The sequence below is a fragment of the Pavona decussata genome, unplaced genomic scaffold (genome assembly GCF_977016875.1).
Source record: "Pavona decussata unplaced genomic scaffold, jaPavDecu1.1 SCAFFOLD_324, whole genome shotgun sequence".
Taxonomy (NCBI): Eukaryota; Metazoa; Cnidaria; class Anthozoa; order Scleractinia; family Agariciidae; genus Pavona; species Pavona decussata.
In genome coordinates this window covers 806,892-829,207 of record NW_028145713.1, presented here as the reverse complement: position 1 = coordinate 829,207, position 22,316 = coordinate 806,892, and the positions used below count along the sequence as shown (strand labels likewise).

The 22,316-nt window shown below is 37.4% G+C and overlaps 1 protein-coding gene, 1 long non-coding RNA gene and 1 pseudogene across 3 annotated transcripts in view; 1 reads left to right on the top strand and 2 right to left on the bottom strand.

The window, feature by feature from the left end:
- The window catches only part of LOC146453683 (uncharacterized), a 263,424-nt pseudogene that overhangs the window by 71,610 nt on the left and 169,498 nt on the right, over positions 1-22,316 (bottom strand). The window lies entirely within an intron of this gene.
- The window catches only part of LOC146453688 (uncharacterized), a 104,165-nt gene that overhangs the window by 14,109 nt on the left and 67,740 nt on the right, over positions 1-22,316 (bottom strand). The window lies entirely within an intron of this gene.
- Positions 308-21,087, top strand: LOC146453694 (uncharacterized). The gene is made up of 14 exons (XM_085096389.1): positions 308-450; positions 4,897-5,131; positions 5,613-5,741; positions 7,496-7,684; positions 8,092-8,251; positions 9,752-9,969; positions 10,825-11,047; positions 11,761-12,017; positions 13,422-13,584; positions 14,482-16,763; positions 17,075-17,129; positions 17,525-17,767; positions 18,506-18,583; positions 19,251-21,087. Exons 1-14 carry the CDS (start codon positions 425-427, stop codon positions 19,442-19,444), a joined length of 4,452 nt encoding a protein of 1,483 aa, XP_084952515.1. The 5' UTR covers positions 308-424; the 3' UTR covers positions 19,445-21,087.

The following is a 22,316-nucleotide window of genomic DNA, read 5'->3' as shown; positions in this document are numbered from 1 at the left end:
AAGCCGGGAAAAGTGGGGGTGGAGCTGGTTGGGGGAGTGCTTCCACTTTCCCTTCAATTTTGTCAACTTTAATACATTTAATTTTGAGGAGAATTGAAAGAAGAGTGAGCTTGTCTGTCAAACAAAGAAAAAGAGAAAGAAAGAAAGAAAGAAAGAAAGAAAGAAAGAAAGAAAGAAAGAAAGAAAGAAAGAAAGAAAGAAAGAAAGAAAGAAAGAAAGAAAGAAAGAATGCCCGCTCGTCCCAGGCGGCGCCGGCAAACTACCCAGCATTCCTTGCGTGATACTTGTAACCCGGAAGTATTTCCGGTTTGTTGATGCCGTACGAGTTTCGACGATTGCTTTCGCTATCGCTTTCCTTTTCGAGTAAAAGGCATCGAGCGAGGTAAACATCAAAACATAAAAAGGAATTTTTAGTCACAGCATCATGGAAGATGATGGACAACAAAAGCGGTAAGATTTATTTCATTTATTTGATCCAGAAACAAACCCACATATTGAGATCTTGTCAGCCGAGAACGTTTTCCTCAGTTCGATATTCATTTCTAGAAATAACTTGACTAAGACATCCACCAGTCCGGGTAACCCATTCATATCAATTTAATCAGGAGTTTCCAGATTATGACAATGTATCATTTAATACCCAAAATAACTTTAAATAACCGGCAACAGTTTCACCGACCTCTGCATTCCATGGAAGACAACACTGGCGGATAAACATAAACGTCATTTGATTTCACGATATCTTTTAAGCTAGGAAACTCTAGATTAGATAAGATAAACTTGAAGTAAGTTTATTTTGTTTGACCGTGTTCGAATGGAGTTGTTTATACACCGTGGACTTGATACATGTGTGCAAATGTACTCCAAATGGCTTTGTTTATAGTTAATTTAAAACCGCTTGCAAATTTCCCGTCTGCTGGGTTTCGCTTTCAATTCAAGAGCGTACAGTTTGTTTGGCATATGTCTGTTCCAACTAAAAAATGTGTTCAGCAACGAACTTAATTCATGCTAATTTTACAACACTGCAGTGTTCTGTCGTTGTACTGTGTCGTTTTCATTTTTCAAAAAGCTGACAAATTTTATTTGCAATGTTACGGTAAAGCTGTGATAATCTCAGTTTTTACACAAAAACTTATGCAAATGGACAATCAGTCTTAAAGTCACGTAATGCACACGGAGGGGAAAATTGCCATCTTTTTACATGCTAGAAAGATATGCCGGAAAATTATTTTCCACTAATTGCCAAAAGAAACGACGAATTAACTTAAACTACGTCTTGACCTAAAATGGTACGTTGATATAAATGTGTTAATTACCTGTTAAGTTCGTACGACGCTCCGGAAAATTCAAACTACTTGTCCGCTTTCGATCGGCTCTGTTTCAAAACAATCGATTTATCGTTCTCGGATTGACTTCTTGACGTTCTCCCAGGCGTCAGTCTGAAGGTAAATATACACGTCTTCATTGCCTGGTTACATGGCATGTCGAAAGATGGAAGTCCCCTATATCACTGTATATGCACGTAATCTTGGTATGTAATCATGTGGAAAGCATGTAATTGCCATTCACATCTTAAAATTCCCCATACAACAAGTAGGCTTATGTTATCTGATTGCAATAAATGTACTTGTGTCTCGGTCCACCTTTTAAATATAATAATGATGACAATATCAAAGAAAATTAACTTTAAGAATCGAAACACCTCTCTCTGTTTTTCAGTGTTATTATTCATCAAACGTTTGAATTATTTAATTTTGTGAGATTGGACGAAAAAAATGAGTTGCTCAATTATCTCATTATTCTTAATTAATGGCCATCAGTGGGATCGACTGTTGAAAATCCAATGCCTAGTCCTTTGTACCTTTGTACCTTTTAAGGCCAGAAATTACACATATACTCTTCTGTTTCCGGTAAGCGACCACCCAACATAATCACGTATGATCGCTTGTAAATCATTACTCAGAAGTTACAAAAGTTCAATTTTGATGACGCTTCCCCGGACTGCTGACAGATAATGACAGTTAACAGACAGAGAAGACGGCTATAATTAGATCTGTAGGTAAACGGGAATGGTTACAGTGATTTGTTCCAAAATGAACCATGAACCAAAATTGTTATACAATGTTTCATCAGAAGAATGAATAGATATGAAAAAATCAAATAAATTAGTTTGTATTTGCCTAATTATAGCTGCTAAGGTAATATTTTTATGTAATTAATTAATCAATCCAGTATTAGGCTTAGTTTCAAGGTCTATGATCTTGTACTAGATTAAGATGCTCAAACACCCAATGTTGCATCATGCTAATAGCAAAACGAAGCACAGACGATACAAGAATTTTAAGACTTTCTTTAAACACTTTTTTAATTGATTTTCTTTGTTTATTACAATTGATTTTATTGTGAATTTAGATGCATTAGCTAGTCATGGGTTCCCCGCACCTAGCTCCTTGTGTTTTTTTATTTTTATATCTGGCACTCAGATGTTAACACATTGTCATAATAATAATAATAATAATAATAATAATAATTAATGATGATGATGATGATGATGATGATGATGATGATGATGATAATAATAATAATAGTAATGATAATAATAATAATAATAATAATAATAATAATAATAATAATAATAATAATAATAATGAACTTAAGGCCTGTATTAATCTTGTGGAGGGGGGGAGGGGGGCTTGTAGGACCTTGTCAACCTTATCAACTTTTTTTGGTGTTAAATTCCTATAGAGCAACATACTGTAGGCTATGCTGGTTTCCCTGTGTGGCTAATTTTACATGCATCCATGCATCATTCACTACGCATAATAAAAATATTTTTTTTTAGTTTAAAAATAATAATAATAATCTTTATTAACATATTCCAAGCTATTTACAAGTTAAAAGTTTTAATTTACATTACATATTCCAAGCTATTTACAAGTGAGAGGAAACAGCAAAAGTCAGAAACTTACAAAAAGCTATTCTTATTCACATTATATATGTCCATATTGTCCATATTGTAATTCTAATATAAGATTAGTTATTTTAAAGTGCCCCTAACCCTTCAATTTGTTTTCTCGAGGTAGATTTCCATATCTTTCAAGAACTCATTTTCGAAAAAATTTTTGAGAAATATTGAATCCTTTTTATTTTACGAGCGCTAAAAGTTACTGAAATTTTTAAATTTTTGCGCCCTTTAAGCCCCGCTGGACAAATTTTTCTCTCGTGGGCTCATTAGGAACGAGCCAATGAGAAGCGTCCGATATTTGACACTTTCTTAGCTGTGACGTAAGAAAAGGACACCAGAAGGATTCAGAAGGATTCAGAAGGAATCTTATGCATGCTGATTCCTTTCTCTACATTTCTAGAGTTGCTGCATCCAAAAACCACACATTTTCCAACCATTTTCTCTGTTTACAATTGAAGCATTACCACGAATCTTCGGATATTTTTGCACGATGTCCTTTTCTTACGTCACGCTCCACATTTGGCCGAGTGGGGGACTAATGCGAACGATAGGTGAAAATATCGACAAGACTGCCTTCACTTCTAGCGCTCGTAAAAAAAAAAGGATTCAATATTTCTCAAATTTTTTTTCGAAAATGAGTTCTTGAAAGATATGGAAATCTACCAAAAGAAAACAAATTAAAGGGTTAGGGGCACTTTAAGTGAGGAAGCCTGACTTGTTGTTAGCCTCGTGGTTTCTTTCAGGTTTCCTCGCCATTTATTTTCTTTCTTCAATTTTTCTTCATGTTTTTCTTCCCATCTGTAAAATTAATGTTGTGTATATGGCGAAATAAATATTGTAAAATATTGTATTGTAATATAATAATAATAATAATAATAATAATAATAATAATAATAATAATAATAATAATAATAATAATAATAATAACAATTGCTATGACATATTGAGATGGATGCAGAAGGCTACCATCTCGAGTTCTCTTGACATAGTGATAACTTTCAAAGCTACTGTCACCTGACTTTCCCTGAGGGAAATTAGCTTAGGAGCTCAATATAGTTTTATTATCAGAGAGCTTTAGATTGTCTATTAGATGCTTATCTTTTATTGCTAATTTTTTTATCTCAGTTTTTTGTAACCCAGCAGTTTTCTTTTTATAGATGGCATAGGTTACGCTGTGCGCCTATGTGGTTTTATTTTAGCATCCATACATTTATCAACTGCACATCATAATAATAATAATAATAATAATAATAATAATAATAATAATAATAATAATAATAATAAAAATAATAATATTTATAATAATAATAATAATAATAATAATAATAATAATAATAATAATAATAATGACACAAAAGTTAAACAAATCAATATTGTTTTCGACTTTCCTGGAGGCTACCATGAGGAGTTTAGGAAAGGACTTACTCAATAACGATCACTGACAAAGAGCTGTCCTTCCTTATTGAACACTGTCTGAAATGGATTATCTGCCAGAGTGCAAAATAATATAGTTAAGAAGTTCTATGAATACATATCAACTGTTTGAATGTAATGAAAACGATTGAGTGTAAGATAACAAGTTATGTAAATAATTCATGAATACAAAAATGAAATCTTCAATAATAATAATAATAGTAATAATAATAATAATAATAATAATAATAATAATAATAATAACAACAACAATAATTTAATGACGATGATGATGAAATGTTGGTGATGACTATGATCTGCTTCAAGACTCTTGGGTGGAATTGTGTAACTTGCATAGTGCCAATTAATTATCAGTAAAAGTTTGAATATATGTGAATGGCACTTTTGGATTTTAATAGCAATCCAGCAGTTCTGTTTTGTTTTTTATTTTATTTTTGGTGATTAACCAATCCTGATAAAGTAAATCCTATCTTAATTGCCTGTTTACTGCTTTTCAGACAAGATACCAACAGTATCACTGATCAACGCACCGAGGAAATAGAGAGTGAGTTTGTAGGGGTTTCAAAACATATGAAAGGATATGTGATAGGAACGGATGGCTCTGTGCTTCAGGAAATTGAGCAAAAGTCTGGAGCTAGAATTTCCCCAGGCAGTAGGCATGAAGAGGGTTTTACCATCGTCGGAAATAAGGAGCAAAGGGCATCTGCCAAGAAGCTTATCTTGGAAACAGTGGTAAGTTGTTAACCCTATATAAACCGGGCTTTTTTGTCTTTGTCTATCAAAATTGGTTGTCATGGTAACATCAAAGTCAATGAACACTAACAGATCGTAACAATTTTTTCCCAGATAAATATCTAAACAAAAGACGTGAAATCTCATGCCGTTTGCTCTTACTAATAACAAAAACGTTATTCGCGTTTAAAGTTACCGCGGGTGGAGAAACGCCCTGAAAGATTTTTGCCTGTCTTGGTAAAGGACAAGAGAAATTGCTGGTGAACATCTGGAGTACTCTGTGAGGTACTGGTCAACTATGTAGGTCAAGGTTAAAATTATAGGAGAGTAGGAGTATTATAGGAGATCCGAATGAGTTGACGCAGTTGAGTGCTATCAAATTCAATTCCTTGTCTACAGGAAGACGTACAGAGCCGCATGGTATGGGAGCGAGTGGACATTGAAGATGAATACAAGCGCTTCGTGATTGGTAATTAAGCAGGGAGCCAAACTAAGAGAGATCAGTAACCAATCAGGAGCAAAAGTGATCTTGAAGGATAGAGAGGTGTATATACTTCTTGGAAATGAAGAGCAAAGGAAGCAGGCGAGAGTGCACATAGGAAGCATCGTGGTAGGTAGATTTTTTTTGATTGGTTATAAGTGAGACGTCACCTATCGTTTCAACATGTTCGATGTTCATTCGGTTGTTCGTTCGTTCCTACATTCATTTGTGTTCGCGATGGCAACAATTCTTTAGCCCGCACCAAGGATTATTAAGGAAAAGCACAAGTACATTACATAAGCCTGCTTTCACTAGAACAGCATTTACACCAACAAATATACATGTAATGGGAACCCAAGAGATCCTGACAAAACTATTTCCCAATGGTTTCCACCTTGATTGAATTGTATCTACAGGCCAAGCAACCGTTACTGGATAAATTCAAGAACTACAAGAAAAATGACGTCCACGGCCTTAGTTCATACTTACTTATGATTTATTTCAGATATGGTACGGTGATTCTAAATTCTTTTGAGAGTGCCAATCCATCGTCCGGAAAAAGATGGCTACTGACATTTTACCACAATACCTTGCGAACCTAACACAGGCAAAAGGCATATACAACGCCCTTTTTTGCGAAATTCGTGACTGTACTAACAACATTGTGTATGCTAAGTTCAAGTTTTAAGAACTTTTCTGTGCGTTTTTGTGAGCATTTTTAAGGTTGTCGTGTGCTAAGAATTATGGGTAAATGTGTCAGCCGCCATCTTTTTCTGTATGGTGGATTGCATTTTGTTGATTATTGGGGTTTTTTCAGAATATTAAATCTGATTACCTTGGACTTTATTTCTGAGCTTAGAGAAGTAACATTGTGTCCGCCTTTTTTAACCTGTGGATCAACATTTGCTCCTGACCAAACCTGTTTCCTTTGCGGTCCACGACGTGGTAGTTACGAACTTGTTCCGCCCAGCTACAGTGTTTATTTCTCCAAAATAGCAGAGTCTACACTGTCCAAAAAATAAAATATTCAAAGCGAATAATGGTACAAAATATTCGAATTAGTGTCACCCCGACAACCTGACTTTTTTTCATAAAAATACAATAAATTCTCGAAATACATGACTGTCAAAATCTTATTACCATGAAAAGTCCAGTCACGTACCCAATGAATCTCTGTTCCAAATTGCCGCCAGATAATTTTGTGGAAAAGTCGCACTCATGCGACATTCTTGTACTTCCAAAAAGTTTTTGTACTCATTAAATTTTGCAGGAAACTCTTTCCCCTCCCCCTCCCCTCTCCCTCCCCCTCCCCCAAAGTAATTTTTAATTTCGAGGATTAAAGTAACGTTTACACTACAATCAAGGACAAAAGGTCATGGCACAAATCTTACAAAGTATACTCTTAACCGCCAATTTGGCGTGACCTAAACTAAAGAAGCGGCCAGGTTATCTCTTTACAACGCACTTTACTCCTCCACCTTCGCCCATACTCGCGAGGCATTTCTCTTGCACTGAGTCAACATTGCATCATCGGGGGTGGGGGCCGGTCACCAGATATTTTACGTTCTCGCGAGCCGTGTTTCTGTCGCGTGCGTACGAAGACATCGTAACTTCGAAATTGTCCCAACCCTTTTGTCCTTGATTGCAGTACTGAATCGCGATGGAAATGCTCAAGTTGATCCACTCATCAGATTGGTCAAACATCAAAAATTGATTCTATATCTTCAGCAAAGTGCACGCGGTCTTTGGTAACTTATCACATAACTATTTGGACATCAGGGCATGCTGGCAAAACATATTACTCGAGTGTGTGCCGATCTGATGCCACGGATAAGAACATAAATGTGCTGCGTAGCTTCATTAACGCTCGGCTTTAATTTCAGGCGGGGATAAGATTGACAGGCGTGGAAAAAAAATTCAACAAACTTACAGTTTGCTACTACATCGATGGCTGCAATCTTTCCGAGGATTGCACAGTAAAATTGCAAGAAGTACAAAAGGAGACTCGAATGGTGCTACCGGAATCACGGGCGCAGTACAATCTGATACCGGCCAGGAAAAATCAACCACAGGTATTTAATGTGATATGCTACATGGTTTGCATATAAGTTCTCTGAAGTAAACACTAGTGAATCATCAGGTTACTTCTTTGTTGGATCAATCTCCCCGGGCACTGTTATTAGGTTTACGGATATTTGCTATCACAGTGCTGTATTCAGAATATCCTATGATGTAAAACCCGCGGGACCGGAATGAAAACGTTTCATTAAGAATTAAAAATTTCGCTCTCCGGGCCTTACATTTTTCTCTAACAATAAGAAGGGGGCATGGGCCTCCCATGCCATTACCCTAGATCTACCTTTCTATCATAATAACACAGCCTCATTTATTGAAGTCACGTGAAATTGGCCTTTTGTTGTTAAAACTATTAATCTTACAGCCTAATACTTAATGTATTAGTGTCGTCTCCTCTTTATAGGATCCGGAAGCTATTAGCTCCAACAGTAACTCAAACTACCAGTCTAAATTGATGAAGGACGCTCTGGTATCACTCCGCAAACTCAAAGAGACAGAAGAACATCCGCAGGCAGACATGTGGTGTCACTTTGGAACGGCAGTCATCAGAGTTCCCGCGGAAGGTAATGATTTATTTTGCTTCAGTTACAGCTGAGCACATGGGGAAGGGGATTCGAAAACAAGTGTTGTTTTCTCGTTTTAATCTCATTTTTGTAAACAAAAATAACTAAATAAAAAAAGCTAAAACGTTGTGCCACAGATGCCGATTTTTTCAAGTTACATCCTGGAAAAAATTGAAACAGTTTGTAGAAGTTTTTCTCCCTACCAACAACCAATGCTGATTTCATGTGAAATGCGTTCTCTGTGCAACTACATTCGATTAACATTGAATGGGAGAGCTAGGATTGCAGCACTAGGTACTCAAATGATGGTTGACTTAAAGAAGACTAAAGAAGGGGGTATGTCAATAGTAGGACATCACTCCATACTCAATAATATTTCCTAAAATCCCTGAAACTAAGCTCACTTCATTATATTCTAGTTATCGAAAAACATCATAACTTCTTTGTTCTTTTTATTTAAAATGCTTATTTTGAATTTAGAACATTTCGAAATGTTTTTCTATGTGCTTATTTTAACTTAATATGGGTCGAGACATGTAAACCGGGTAATGTCTGACCTGCAACTTCAAAATTTTCCTGCGAGGGGTCAAATATTTGCGTTTTTTACAGACTTTGAAAAGCTCTCACGTCGCTCTTCATCATTTGCCCAAATAAATTTTTACAGGAATCTATAGACCATCCTTCTAACATTCAACCACCAGAAGCTTAATCGATTTGAAGGTTTCGCACATGGTGAAAATTAATTTTATTCACGAAGTACTTTTACTGCAGTGAATTGTATGCCTTCGAAATTAAATTATTTCGCATACACAGAACGGCGCAATATTTCTCAAAATCATTCCAACAGATATTTAAAGATTGTAAAAAAAGGTTTTTAGTGTATTAAAAGCGGTAGAATGATTTGTTCTCGCACGCGAGGCTCTCAAACCCGTGTAACAAATTAGCGCCTCAAATGACGATTTTAACGGATTTTCGTTATTTGCGTTTTTTTTTTTTTGAAATAAAATGATGTATCTCCAAAAAATAACATTACAGTGATTTTAATTATATCCTAGGCTACCTGACATTAAAATATGAAAGAAATCGAATTTTTTACCCTTCGCACGAAATTTACAATTTGTCTGATTTTTACAGACAGGCGCTCTTAATAGTTATCCATGTTCTTAAACTCTGTTGTCATTAGAGAGGTTAAGCACCACGTTTACGGCAAACGGCAAACGGCAGAAATGACCACGTGACCATGTTTAACCTTCATTTGCCACTCGCTGTTTTCAGTTTCTCAGAAAAATTGAGTGTTTTTGCGTTAGAATTAAAGGCCAGAATTATCTTGTACTATTTTCATCTACGTACTCATATTTTCAAGAAAACATAAACGCGAATCTCACGTTTGCCGTTTGCCGTAAACGTGGTGCTTAATCTCTCTAATACCTCTGAGTAAGGAGGAATAAACTCGTACTCCTGATTAAAAATAGATAAGATTGTGTTATCGATCTTTCCTAGAGAATGTCATTGAGGCAGAATGGGGCGTCGATGAGGCAACGGATAAACTTCAATTATTAGATGAGGGACATAACTGGAAAACGGCTTTTAGAGAGGGAGTTGACCTCGACGAGAGAATGTTTAAAGAAAATAATTACGAGACTCCTGAGAATAATCCATATATAGCAAGATATGATTTAACATATCTCACGCCATCCCATCATCAATTACGGTGTAAGGTAATTATATGAAGAATTTCATTTCGCGTTAAGTTTAAACTTCTTGAAACTTCTAACATTTGCTTCTTCAAGTTGTTTCGTCATTCTTTGTGTTCATTGTCACATTTATTTACAGTCGAAGCTATATCAAGCGGTCATCTTCGTGGAATGGCTTCGTAACCGCTTAATACAGTTTGCACAAAATTTCTTGTCATATGCAGTGAAAACGTCATTTCACGTCACAATTCAGTGGTAACTTTTAAGTTAAAATATACATTAAAATGTACCATTTATGCACCAACGTGCTCACAAAATCACTTACTCGATTGAGAAACTGAACGATAAAATGGTGTGACAAGGGGAACGTGGACTAATAAAACATCAATGCTAAGATCCTACGGTCAGTATTGTATCAATATCCTGGCACGCTGTGTTTTACTATATTTTAGAGGTCAAGACAATGGAACTTACGTTGAATTGGGAACTGAAATAGTAAAGGGTGACTGCAACCGCTCAATAGAGGTCAAAATGACAGTCATTTAAAGGGAAGTATAGTTTTTGGACTTAGACAAGTGACCTCTTAATAGAGGGTGACCGCTTAGATTTGACTGTATTGACTCTTCATGATTATGATAAGAAAACTGCAAGATTCTTAATGGTACTGAAAACAACTATGGCAAATTGATAACAACAACTTTAAAAACAACACGACTTAATCTTCCGACATCCACGTTCCTTTCTTTAGCCCCTAGTATGCTATTCATCGTTGCAATGAAGGGTTACAAAAGTTACAAGCGAACTTATTTTTTCACATTTTTCATTTATTACTATTTCATTTTTATTTCTTTATTAGGCTTAATCATTTTTCTTAATTAGGTGTGGGTTGCGCACGAGAACGTCGTGCAGAGATTGGAGGATATTGAAATCCCTTTCAGTGACGTAAAGAACGTCTTGGAGGAAATTCATTTTGAAGACAAAGCAACACGATCACGTTGTCGAGGATGGCTGGTTCTTAAATCTCGGAGATATTTACAAGCTGACATTTTGTTCCCTGGTTGCAAATACGATTGCACAAGATTGACCATTCGTGGGCGAGCAGGTAAGATGTTCTTTACTTGTTTTCTTTTGTAGTCATCACAGTAATTTATGCCGAGGCACCTAACGAGGATTATTTAAGAAAAATACTTGGTGTTCTGTCTTTCAATATGGTTTAGGGCTTTCGAAAGTAGTGTTTGGGTATGCTAAAACTGTTCTGGGGAACGGGTCCTTTCTTTACGCAAATTCATTCGTGAGCTGCTGTTGGCCTTCTGAGGTTAACAGGGACTCGAAGTACAACGTTGAAAGTTCCACACACTGGCAAACTTTACGAACTCCGATGACGCAAAGCACGGTCCATTATCAGTGACAACGGAACTCGGCACTGCATATCGGCTTAATATGACCATCAGACCTCTGATAACAGCCTTGAAGGTTTCAGTAGAGAGGGAATCGCCCTCAGTGAAGTTACTGAAGTAGTCAGCAACAACTAGAAAAATCTGGCCTGGGAAAAAATAGAAGAATTGGTTCCCTGAACGGTACTATTGAAGTGAAATAAACTTTACATCTGTCACTGCATTTCTGTGGGGCCTGACATTTCAAGCTATGGCGCGCACCATAGGTATCTCAGGGTGAGCTTTCAAGCCCGATTTAGTTGCGTAGTAGCCTATCAACGGGATTTCTTCTAAGCACAGTTGAAGTTTATCCACTGAAATCTTTATTTGTCAGTTAAAGTTCAGTGCAGTAAATCCTGACCCGTTCTATATCTTGTCACAGAAAGCGGCCTGGCCTCAGACTACGTACCAGATGAGCAAGTGCGACAGCCCCTGTTAGCATACCTATCTCGACTAACTTTGACTGACAAAGATGAATTCGGACTACATCTCCCAGAGGATCTACCCGAGGGATTTCATTTAACCCATAGGAGGTTATCTAAAAGAACCCTGTTCACCACTGATTCAGGGTTTGCCGTTATCCTCTCGAGGGAACACACATGGCGCAACGTCATAGGGAAAGAGGAATACAGGGAATCAGTAAGTGAACTTTACAGTTTACAAAGTAAACGAGTGAAGGCATTTTTTTGTGTTGGATCAGTATAAACACAAACTGATAAGGTCTGTTAAGACAACTTTACAGACTGTATGGTCTGTAAAGGCAGGGAAATGAAAAATCGGTCCGTATGGTATGCATCTTTTTGAACGTCATGGCCAGTGAAAGTATTTTGATGTGTACGGTGTGTAGACTGTAAAAGGAAAATTCGGTCAGGTGACGGTCTGTTAATGACCTGCATCTTCTTAAAGGGAAAGTATTACGAAAATTTGATGTCATTTCAAAACTCAGAAAGGTTTGTCTGACAACAGAAACAAAAACGTATTGTCCAGTTTTGTTATAAATTAACCCCCCAGTGCAATAAAACTGTCGATTAGTGCCTCTGGCTAGAGACAGAGTCGGCCAGTATAGATTGAAACTTGAAAAATGCTAGGCTAATGTTTTTCAAGTTCTCGCTTTTTTGTTTCGAAAATGCGCTAGAACAGAATACATGTTGTTCCTGTCAAGAATTGAGTTGATTTCTCTCCTCTTATAGTTCTAGAATTATTTTGTAGCAAAGTGAAGGTCTTTTTTCACCATTTTTAACAAAAGAGGTCAAAAGCCCCATGATACTTACCCTTTAACCGTCGGGGCTCGTGATACTTTGATGATCCCTATGGTCTTAACTATAGACCTTAAAAGTGAAAGTCAGGCCTTACATACGGGCCATAAAAAGCGGAGAACAAACCCAGACTAAAGCCAAAAAAAGGCTGTATATATGCTTGTTTACCTCGTTCTTAAGGGTGAAGGGTCTTTTTTCGTGATCTGACGTTTTCTGAATGACACGGGTGGCAGTGAAATAAACTGCCAAAATAGCAAGAATCTCAAGAAATCCACACTACAATAGCTGACCAAAACAACCAGGCTACACTTGCATGAATAACCAGTTCTTTAAGCGTGTGCACTGCAGAGAAGGGTGAGGTTTTCTTATACCAACACAGAGTTAAAACACCAAATATCATAATCGGCTCTACACGCGAAACTGATAAAGACAACAAACACACTCTTTAACGCAAAGAATTGAACAAAGTCACTCTAAGCACCTTGTGTATACCTAGTTATTTAAGAGTGTGCACTTATTAGTCACACAAGGTGGAAGTCTTCTGGCCCGAAGCAAAACACAATGTCGGGATTCGGTGGCCAGGAGTCAAAAAGTAGGGGTCGGAATTTCATGCGACCCTCCGGGCTTCCTTTTCTTAGAAAGAATGGGAATGCGGTTTTATGTTTTACTGTTTTTCGTTAATCCATGTACTAATTGCTGAAACTATTTTATAGAACGCTTGCCGAGATTAAATATTTGAACAGCTAACTGTAAATAAATGAAACTCTGCTTTTCATTGTCTCCGTAGACTGATCTCCACTTGCACTGCGAAGAGTGGGACAGGTTACTTAGCAGTGGCGTTTGGGAACCAGAGGCCATAGTGAGAAAGATACCCGAATTTCTAACGTTTGTTAGGGAAGTCCAAGGGTTAGTCGTCAGTGAGATAAATGGGAATGTATCAGCAGGAACAGGTAAGAAAAAAGTCAGGAATAATTGTATTTGAATGAATACGGCTGTTTCGACAAAGGTTGCCTCCCCCCCCCCCCCCCCCCAAAAAAAAAAAGCGTACAAGCGTAAGCGACAATGTCGAAAGGTAGTCTGGGAAGTACCCAATAAAATTACATAAAAAAAAAAAACCTCAGAATCCACATTGCCCGTCATCTCAAGTCTTCGCTGTTTGGTCGAGGCATTATGGATTCTGAGCTTTCATTGAAATCTATTGGGTATTTCACAGAGTACCTTTCGGCACGCTTTTACGTTTTTGTTTTTTTTTTTTTGTGGGGGGAAACCTTTGTCGAAACAGCTGTACATGGATGGTGGGTTAAAAACTGAGCAGAAAGGGTTTCAACTCTAAACCATTTTTTATTTGTCCTTTACGCTTTTCTTTAGCTCAACGGAGATCATCAGCAGTTTTGCTGTGAGCCACAACTGATTCCAGGAATTGATACCGATTAACTCCTCATTCTGTTTTGTTTTTGTTTTTGTTTTTTTTGTTTTGTTTTGTTTTTTACATTATTGCTTATGGAAATAGCAACAAAGTAAAAAAAAAAAAAAAATACAACTATAACTTGTTCACCAATAATTAGTTATTTGTTTGATACCAGTTTTGGTATGTCAACTGATGAAGAGTGGTGGTATTGCTCCGTCAAATGTTATGGCACTGAGTGAGTTAGACTGAAGGCGGTGCCACCCACCTAAACAAGGTTTTCTTGTACAGAAAGGACAACTTTAACTGTAACGAGGGGTCGAAGGGGAGTTTAACGTTTTTGCAACTTCCGGGGATGCAAACATGGTACATGTTCGTTCATCGAGAGTGTTAAATATAACGGCTTAACAAGAGAATATTTATTCTTTCGTTGTTTTTCCAGTACCTCCTGAAATTCTTGCCCGTGGTCCTGCCGCTTTGGAAGCCTATAACCAGGCCCTTGCTGAAGGAAGAACGTCTGTCAAGAGGGTTCCAATAATGCTTATTGGACAAGACCGTGCGGGAAAGACAAGTTTAAAGAAGTCCTTGAAAGGCATTTGTTTCAACCCAGAAGAAGATAGTACTGACAGCATAGAAGTGGATCCTTCACATTTCAAAGTGACCAAAGAGACGTGGAGAACTGGAGCGACAGACAAAGAGGAAAATTCTGATGCTGCCATTTCCTTTGATTATCACACTGCAAGATGTATTGTGGATAGTCTGAGAAAAGAAAGGAGAAGCAGTAAAGTTACAATAGACAGTGATGACAGTACCGAGATCAACGATTCTGTGGTCACAGAAATACCACTTGTAGTACGTTCCACTGAGCCAGCAGTAGGTGAAGAAGACATTCAGGTGTCTCAGGACCCAGCACCCAACCTCAGCCGAGATGTAAACTTATCACCAGATCCGAGAGAACGGAATCAAAAGAATGCCAGTAATTCCACTCCGCATGTACCAGAAGAGGTAGCAGCTGTAATCGAAACGCTACTCCAGGGGGATTGGGGTGACCACACTGACGACATATATTCAACCATGTGGGATTTTGCTGGACAGTCAGTTTACTATGTGACACACCCGCTCTTTCTGACAGCACGGGCAGTCTACTGTCTGGTTTATGACCTCAGCCTAAACCCACATGACAGAGCCAAGCCTCTGGTGAAACACGGGGTTTACAAGAAATATCGAGAAAACGTTAATCTTAAAACCAATCTCGATTATCTTGATTTTTGGATGATGTCAGTGGCTTCCTTATCCGAAAGTCAAAAGGAAAATAGAGAATCGGAAGGAAGTCCTAAATCAGAGGTTCTTCCAGAAAGGCTGCCTCCCGTTTTCCTAGTTTGCACTCATGCTGATACACCTTATGGTGGTGGCGACCCAAGAGAACTTTCTCGCGAGATCTTTGGCTTTCTAAAAGCCAAACCGTATGGGACACACTTGCATGATGTTTTCTTTGTTGATAACACAAGTTTGAATATCCGACAGTCTGATTGTCCAGAAGTCTCGCGTTTGCGGGAGGAAGTACTTGCTGTCGCTAAAGAACTTCCCTACGTCAACGAAGCCATTCCAATCAAGTGGCTGCAATTTGATAAGGTTCTTCAAGCACTGAGGGAAGAGCAAAAATGCATTTCTCTGACAACAGCAAAACTTATTGCATCTACATTATGCAGCATCAATGAAGACAAAGACTTGAAGACATTGTTGAACTATTTGCACGACCTACGAAGTCTGATCCATTTTGATGACTCACCACAGTTGGATAAGCTGGTGGTCTTGGATCCACAGTGGTTAATAGACGTTTTTAAAAAGGTGATAACTGTTAAACCATATGACTCCAGGGAGAAGAAATTTGTTGACCTGTGGTGTAAGCTTGAGACTGATGGACTATTGGATGAACAGCTGTTGGAGCACGTGTGGGGGACTTTGTGTAACAACAAAGAAACCTGTGAAAGTCTTCTTGGAATCATGGAAAGATTTAGCTTGTTGTGTCCTTGGCCAACAGCTACAGCTGAAAACAAGACCTACCTTGTGCCATCAATGCTAAAAACACACCCACCAACGGAGATTGTTGACCTGATTGCATCAGCGCGAATTCCCTCCCTATTTCTTACCTTTGGAAATAGTCAAGTTCCTCCAGGTTTCTTTCCCAGATTGATCCTGCAGCTCTTTCAGTGGGGCAAGGAAAGATTTTGGAAGCCAGTAAATCCTCGTGATCACCTGTTTCACAATTTTGCACGATTCTTTTCCTCCGAACACGAATGTTGCTCTGTGATCTTTTTGTGCCACTCATCCGTTGTTGAGATTATTGTTCACAGAGCAAATGCAAGTCTTAAGATGGCGTCCGAAGAATTCCAGTATGACATCGCTGGAATTAAATGCGCACGTGCTGTTCGTAGGCAACTCGCAGTGATGCTTGAGTGCATGCGAAATGAATTTTGCTGGCTAAGGAATATGAGATATGAAATGAGTGTCATTTGCCCAGTCTGCTGTTGCAGAGGTGCAGTCACCTACTGTCCTACTCACCGTGAAAGGCGATGCAAACAAGAGCAGTGCCTCCACTTCATTCCCTTGTCCAAGTTGTGTATTGACAAGAAAAGCATCATTTGCACCAAGTCAGCTTCTGCCCAAGACACCAGAGTTCAGATCATGCAGTTTACTCCTTGGCTTTGTTCATCACAACAAAAGGTGAATAATCGTGTGTTTTTTATACTTAACATTGCCAAAATCGACGTATACACTTCACGTCCGTAAGATGCATTAGAAAACCTTTTTTACAAACATGAAATTCTTTGAGTAAGTGATAAGCTGACACAGACTTCACACAAACGAAGCACTTCGTATTGATGAAGTAAAGTGGCTATTTACTGCCAGCGGTTACTGATCCGTGCCATGTGAGTATGAAACAACAAAGAAAAATTGCTGGCCAAGCTAAATTTCACGTGTGATCACTGTGAAGAAATACCATTTGTTAAACTCTTTGTTTTCAATTTTTTTAGATATCGCATCTAGCGATCAGTGAACGGGATGGCAGAGTTCTCTCTCCTGTTGAAAGTAAGCTGGTGTGATTGCAATTTTTTATATTAATTTAAACTGTTTTAATCAAAGGCGAGCTAGAGAGGTCTAGAAATGTTTTCGTTTGATTATAATTTTCTACGTCTTTCGTGTAATAAATCACTTTTTAACCGAACGACTGCATCCTTAATCTCAGTAGTACCCATTTGCGCACCTTAAGTTGTAGAAGGAAACTAAATGTGTAATGCTAAGTTGTTTATCATAATTTTGATAATAAGGATCAATTAAATCCTCTTAACTATGTTTCAACTTTCCGCCCTTTCAGTTTGTCGTACAAACGAATTATTTTGGCGTGCATGTTCATACACGTTAGCTTAAAATAGACGATATCGTTCCTTGTATTGTATTGTAATGTGTCTTATAATTTATTTAAGGAAACGAGGAAAAATCTCTCGCCTTGCCTGATGAGGTTGTGGAATCCCTTTCGTTCCAATCACATGATTCCCAGACGATTGTGAGTCAATTTCAAGAGAGGCTTAACTTGGATAATGCCTCACTCGAACAGCCAAATCTTGAGACCAAAAGGCTCATCCGCTGCTTGGCAAGGGAAGCAAATATTTCAAACAGGCTTGATGTGGTGAAGCATTTAAGGGTAATCTCACGGGAAGGAGCAACTGGTAAGTGGACCTTTGGATAAAAAAGTCAACACATCTAGGAAGTTGATTACAAGATATCACTCAGTAATTGCTTGTGAGTACTTCTAAGTTATTAGGGGAGTTCCCATTTCCCACGGTTCTCTGGTAATGTCCTTGCTCAGTGGAAGAGATAGCATACTATTCTTTACTCTCTGAAGTTTCACTCCGTCTCCAGTTATATCCTTTTGTTTGCCTCTCAAGGAATTCCAAACTCTTTTGAGACTGTGTATAAAACAAGTAAGCCTATTTACCTTAAGATTATTTGTTGCTGTTAAGCAAACCACAGGTTATATATGTAACCGCTCTTATACAAGGACTATATTAGCCTGGTCTTAATAAATAAAATGCTTATACCCCACTAACCTTCAGTACTATGGCAACCAAACATGTCAAGCATACCCACCCGGCATACATCCCAAGCCACACACAGCTTCTACACTCGCATTTACAACACCGTTTGGCACATCTAAGCTCTATATAATCGCACAAAAGATAACTTCTATCCAGTTTTCACTTGGTTTCAAATGACGATTCATTTGTTGGGCAAATGTTGAAACAGTTTAAACGGGACTTCTTCATAAAGACTACATACATTCCGTCCACCCTCACTGTTGTCGAGATGCAACTCTGTCCTTTGCAGTTCTCATAACTCCCTCATTTGCTTTTGTTTTTTCTTTGTTTGGGTTTGTGTTTTGATAATGCTCAACCCTTTATCTCTAGGACCATTGCTACCTGAAGACCTCGATGTACGATGTATCCCTTATTCACAGGCCAGAGAGATCACTGTCACCTTGAGTGGTAAGATGATTTCGTCGGTATGAATTTCAGCTGCGCTCCTCATCAGACACTACATGCTTGAGAGACTCACACTTTTCTGAAACGTTGGCACGTTTTAGTGCAAAGTTCGTTAGAACGTATTATTAGACCAAGTGTGTTACTGAGGTACCGGGAACAGTTCCATCTTATAATTCTGTGAATGATACCTGAGGACTACTAACTTATGGATCCTAGTAAAAGTCTGGCGAGGACGATGTGTCACGTGACAAATTCTCCACGTGTCCTAGGGTCTTCGCCGTCGTCAGCCATTTTGGGGTGGGAGAGTGAAAGTTTACTTCTCTCCAGGCGGTGTTTTCCTTAACGAAAATTGAAATATATGCGGAAAATTCGCATTTTTCTCAACAAGTTTTGTCCCAGATTGTAGATTCAATTGAAAGTTATAATGTTGGTTTTAAGAAGAAAGAAATTCTCTGGTCCGCGATAAACAACAATCCCCGCCAAAAAATAAATAAATAAATAAATAAATAAATAAAATAAAATAAAAACATCGGCACCAAGGGAAAACTATCAGTAACCTTAGCCTACATACGTCACCAATATATATCCGACACTCAAACTTGGCACAGTTTGATAGGAGCCTTACGTTTTATACTTAGCGTCATACTAGATTTGTTTTCTAATATTACAGGAGCCGAAGATTGGAAGCGTGTTGCAGAGAAACTGGGATTGAGGCCACACGAGATTCGTTATCTCGACAAGCGCATTCCAAACCCTGCTGAAGCCGTATTGTGTTGTGTCGCACAGCAAAATGGCCTTACCACTGGCGATCTTTATGATGTCTTAACAGACTGTGAACTACCAATGTTGGCCGATTTACTGTAAAGAAACATGTACATTAGTTGGGGTTATCATCACCGCTTTTGTAAAAGAAATGATATGAGTTGTTTTCTTGCCTTGACTATAAAAGCATGTTTCGTTTTTGCTGCGAGGATTTTAATGTCTTCTTCAATTTCCCGTAGCAGCTAGATTAGGGTGGCTGTTGTATTAACTCTCAGGAGTTATAACGTTGAACGTTTTTCCATAAAAAACTGGTTAAAACCGGTTAAAGAAATTGCGCTAATAATTTTCCGCGTAATTAATTATCAAATTATCATCATATGGCTCAGGCAGAGCGACGATAGAGCTACTCATTAATGGCATCGTTTGAATCGTAGATGATTTTTCCATTCATCAAAATATGTCAAAGTCATATTTTTAGTTGCTCCATCACATGTATATGAAATTTTTTTTCCATTTTCATGAATAAGAATGCTTCCATAATGCGCCCTGAAAACAACCAAATAAAAATTTGTGATCACAAAAACATTAGTATCGCAAATATCACGTTCTTCCAGTCGAACCGGCTTTCCTAAATATATTAGATTAACTGTTTTCGGATCTCGACTGTATAAACAGATTTTACAAACAGAAGTTACTGTACCATCATAATAAAATTGTCGATATGTTCTTCTTTTTTTACAACTATGACATTTAGTTAATTGATTTATTACTTTGATGCATGAACATATATCCTCCATTGGATAATGGCTTTTATTAAAAACTGGGTCATTGTATAATGCAATTCCAGGGATTTGATTGGCTAAGCGATTATGGTATATGAACCATTATACCATGGCTGAGAAATGGCGACCATTAAATTGTCTGAATTCTAATTGTTCTTGCAAAGCGAAATGAGGAAAATCTAGCAATATTTCCTGATTGTTTTTAATAAAACAATTATTCCACTCACGCTTGTTGGATATGAGATGATTATAGCCAACTCGGCGCTATGCGCCTCGTTGGCTATCTATCATCTCATATCCAACGCGCGTTCGTGGAATAATTGTTAAATAACTGACTTCATGTGTTTTTCAGCTTTAATTGGAAATTTTATGATATATTTATTTTCCATTATTTTTATAATATTATATATTGACTTCTCTTTAAGCCATTTCGGAAAATTTATTCTTTGCTGTCAATAGCTTGTCTCTTCGTCGTTACTTTTTTTCTTACGCGTAAGAAATGCATTCACACCATTATCCAAACACTGTTTCACCTTCTCGGAAATGATGCAATGCAGTGGGACTTTCCCGCTTACATCTAAATTTAGTCCATTGTGTTCAATGTCACGAAACAGTCGTATGATTTGTCAGCCAATCAGAAATTGTATTATGCATAATACAAGTAAAAATTATTCGTCATGATAAATTTTGCTGGTAAAGTTTACTCACAAAGTTTGTATGACTAAAGCGGCGAATCGGTGGTCTGTTGTCGAATATTTTGAAAGTCATCCAGCTGTGGCAATACTTTGGAGACATGAAATAGACTGTGATTGCGATATTTGATGTAGACCAGCACAGCTGTGCTGTAATGAATGTATGGTAATGCATTGATATAGTCTTCACTGTTTTAAACAATATTGTTTACAATTATATATTGTATAGTAGAATGAATTGTGATTTGGAAATACATGAAGGTTTCAAAGATTTTGGAGAGTCTTGTCCTTTCTGTCATGAGCAGTTTGAAAATCGTCAGTCGAACGAACACGAACGATGCTGTGATAATCAAGATATTATTGCTGATAGAGGTTATTCAGTTTGTAAGAAATGCGGGCAAGTTGCTGGCTATAAAGTCGTGAGCGAATATGTCGATTTCCGAGAGAATCTTTACCGTATGCAAACAAAGAGCGCTTACAATCGAAAATATCATCTTGAGAATACTATAATAAATTATTGACAGCATCGATGGAATGTGTCAATTATCAACAGAGGGTAAAAATACATCGTATCTTTACCGAAATAAATAAAATTCTCCCCCGCATTAACGGGAAAAGGAAACGTATTATCAGTGTGAAATATTTATTGGAACAAATTTTAGACAAAATGTGATTAGAACACAGTCCGCTTGTTTGTATTAAGAGTGGCCGAACATTAGCATATTATAAAGAATATTGGAACCATATATTGGATTTAATTGGTGGTGAAATAGGTTAGTAAAATAACTTATCATACATCTTTGCTTGTTTATCGACAATCGGTGTGTTGTCTAAAATATAATTATCAGCATGTTGTAGCTTTTTTAGGAGATCATCATCAAATTCGCCACTTCTAAGGATTTCTTTTACAGATATTAACAAGTGCCCATATCTTTATATACGGTCATTAACGGTTTTATTTTAGCACACATCATATTCTCCAATAGTCCTTTGATGTCAGAATCCAATTGCACCAAAGATTGTCTTATACTATTGTTAATCAGTGGTTTGATAGTATCCTCTTTATGACTCTGGAGTTGACTGAGAGTTATTGCATGATTTGGCTGTGTTCCATCTTTTTAGTGTCAAAATTCAAACTATTGTTAAACATTAAAAATACGAACAATGTAGAAACTCACTCTTGTAATATTTTATTATTGGTTTGCTTGGGTTTATCTATTGTTCGGTGTTGGGAAGCGATACAACATATGCGTTATTTACGGGAATATTCGAGTCAAAGGGATAAAAATATTTAAAAGTTCAATGGTTTGTCCTTCTATTTGTGTTTTAGTGTAATGCTGATCTAGCTCTGATCAAATGTTGTTTTCTCCTGGTATAGATTTGGTATAAGCAGGTGTTCTGTTTTGGATTGTTTCCCAGGAAATTGATCCTTCTACCACATATGTTTAAAATAAGTTTTTCCTCAAGAACAATACATTGTTTACATAAGATCAAACCGTA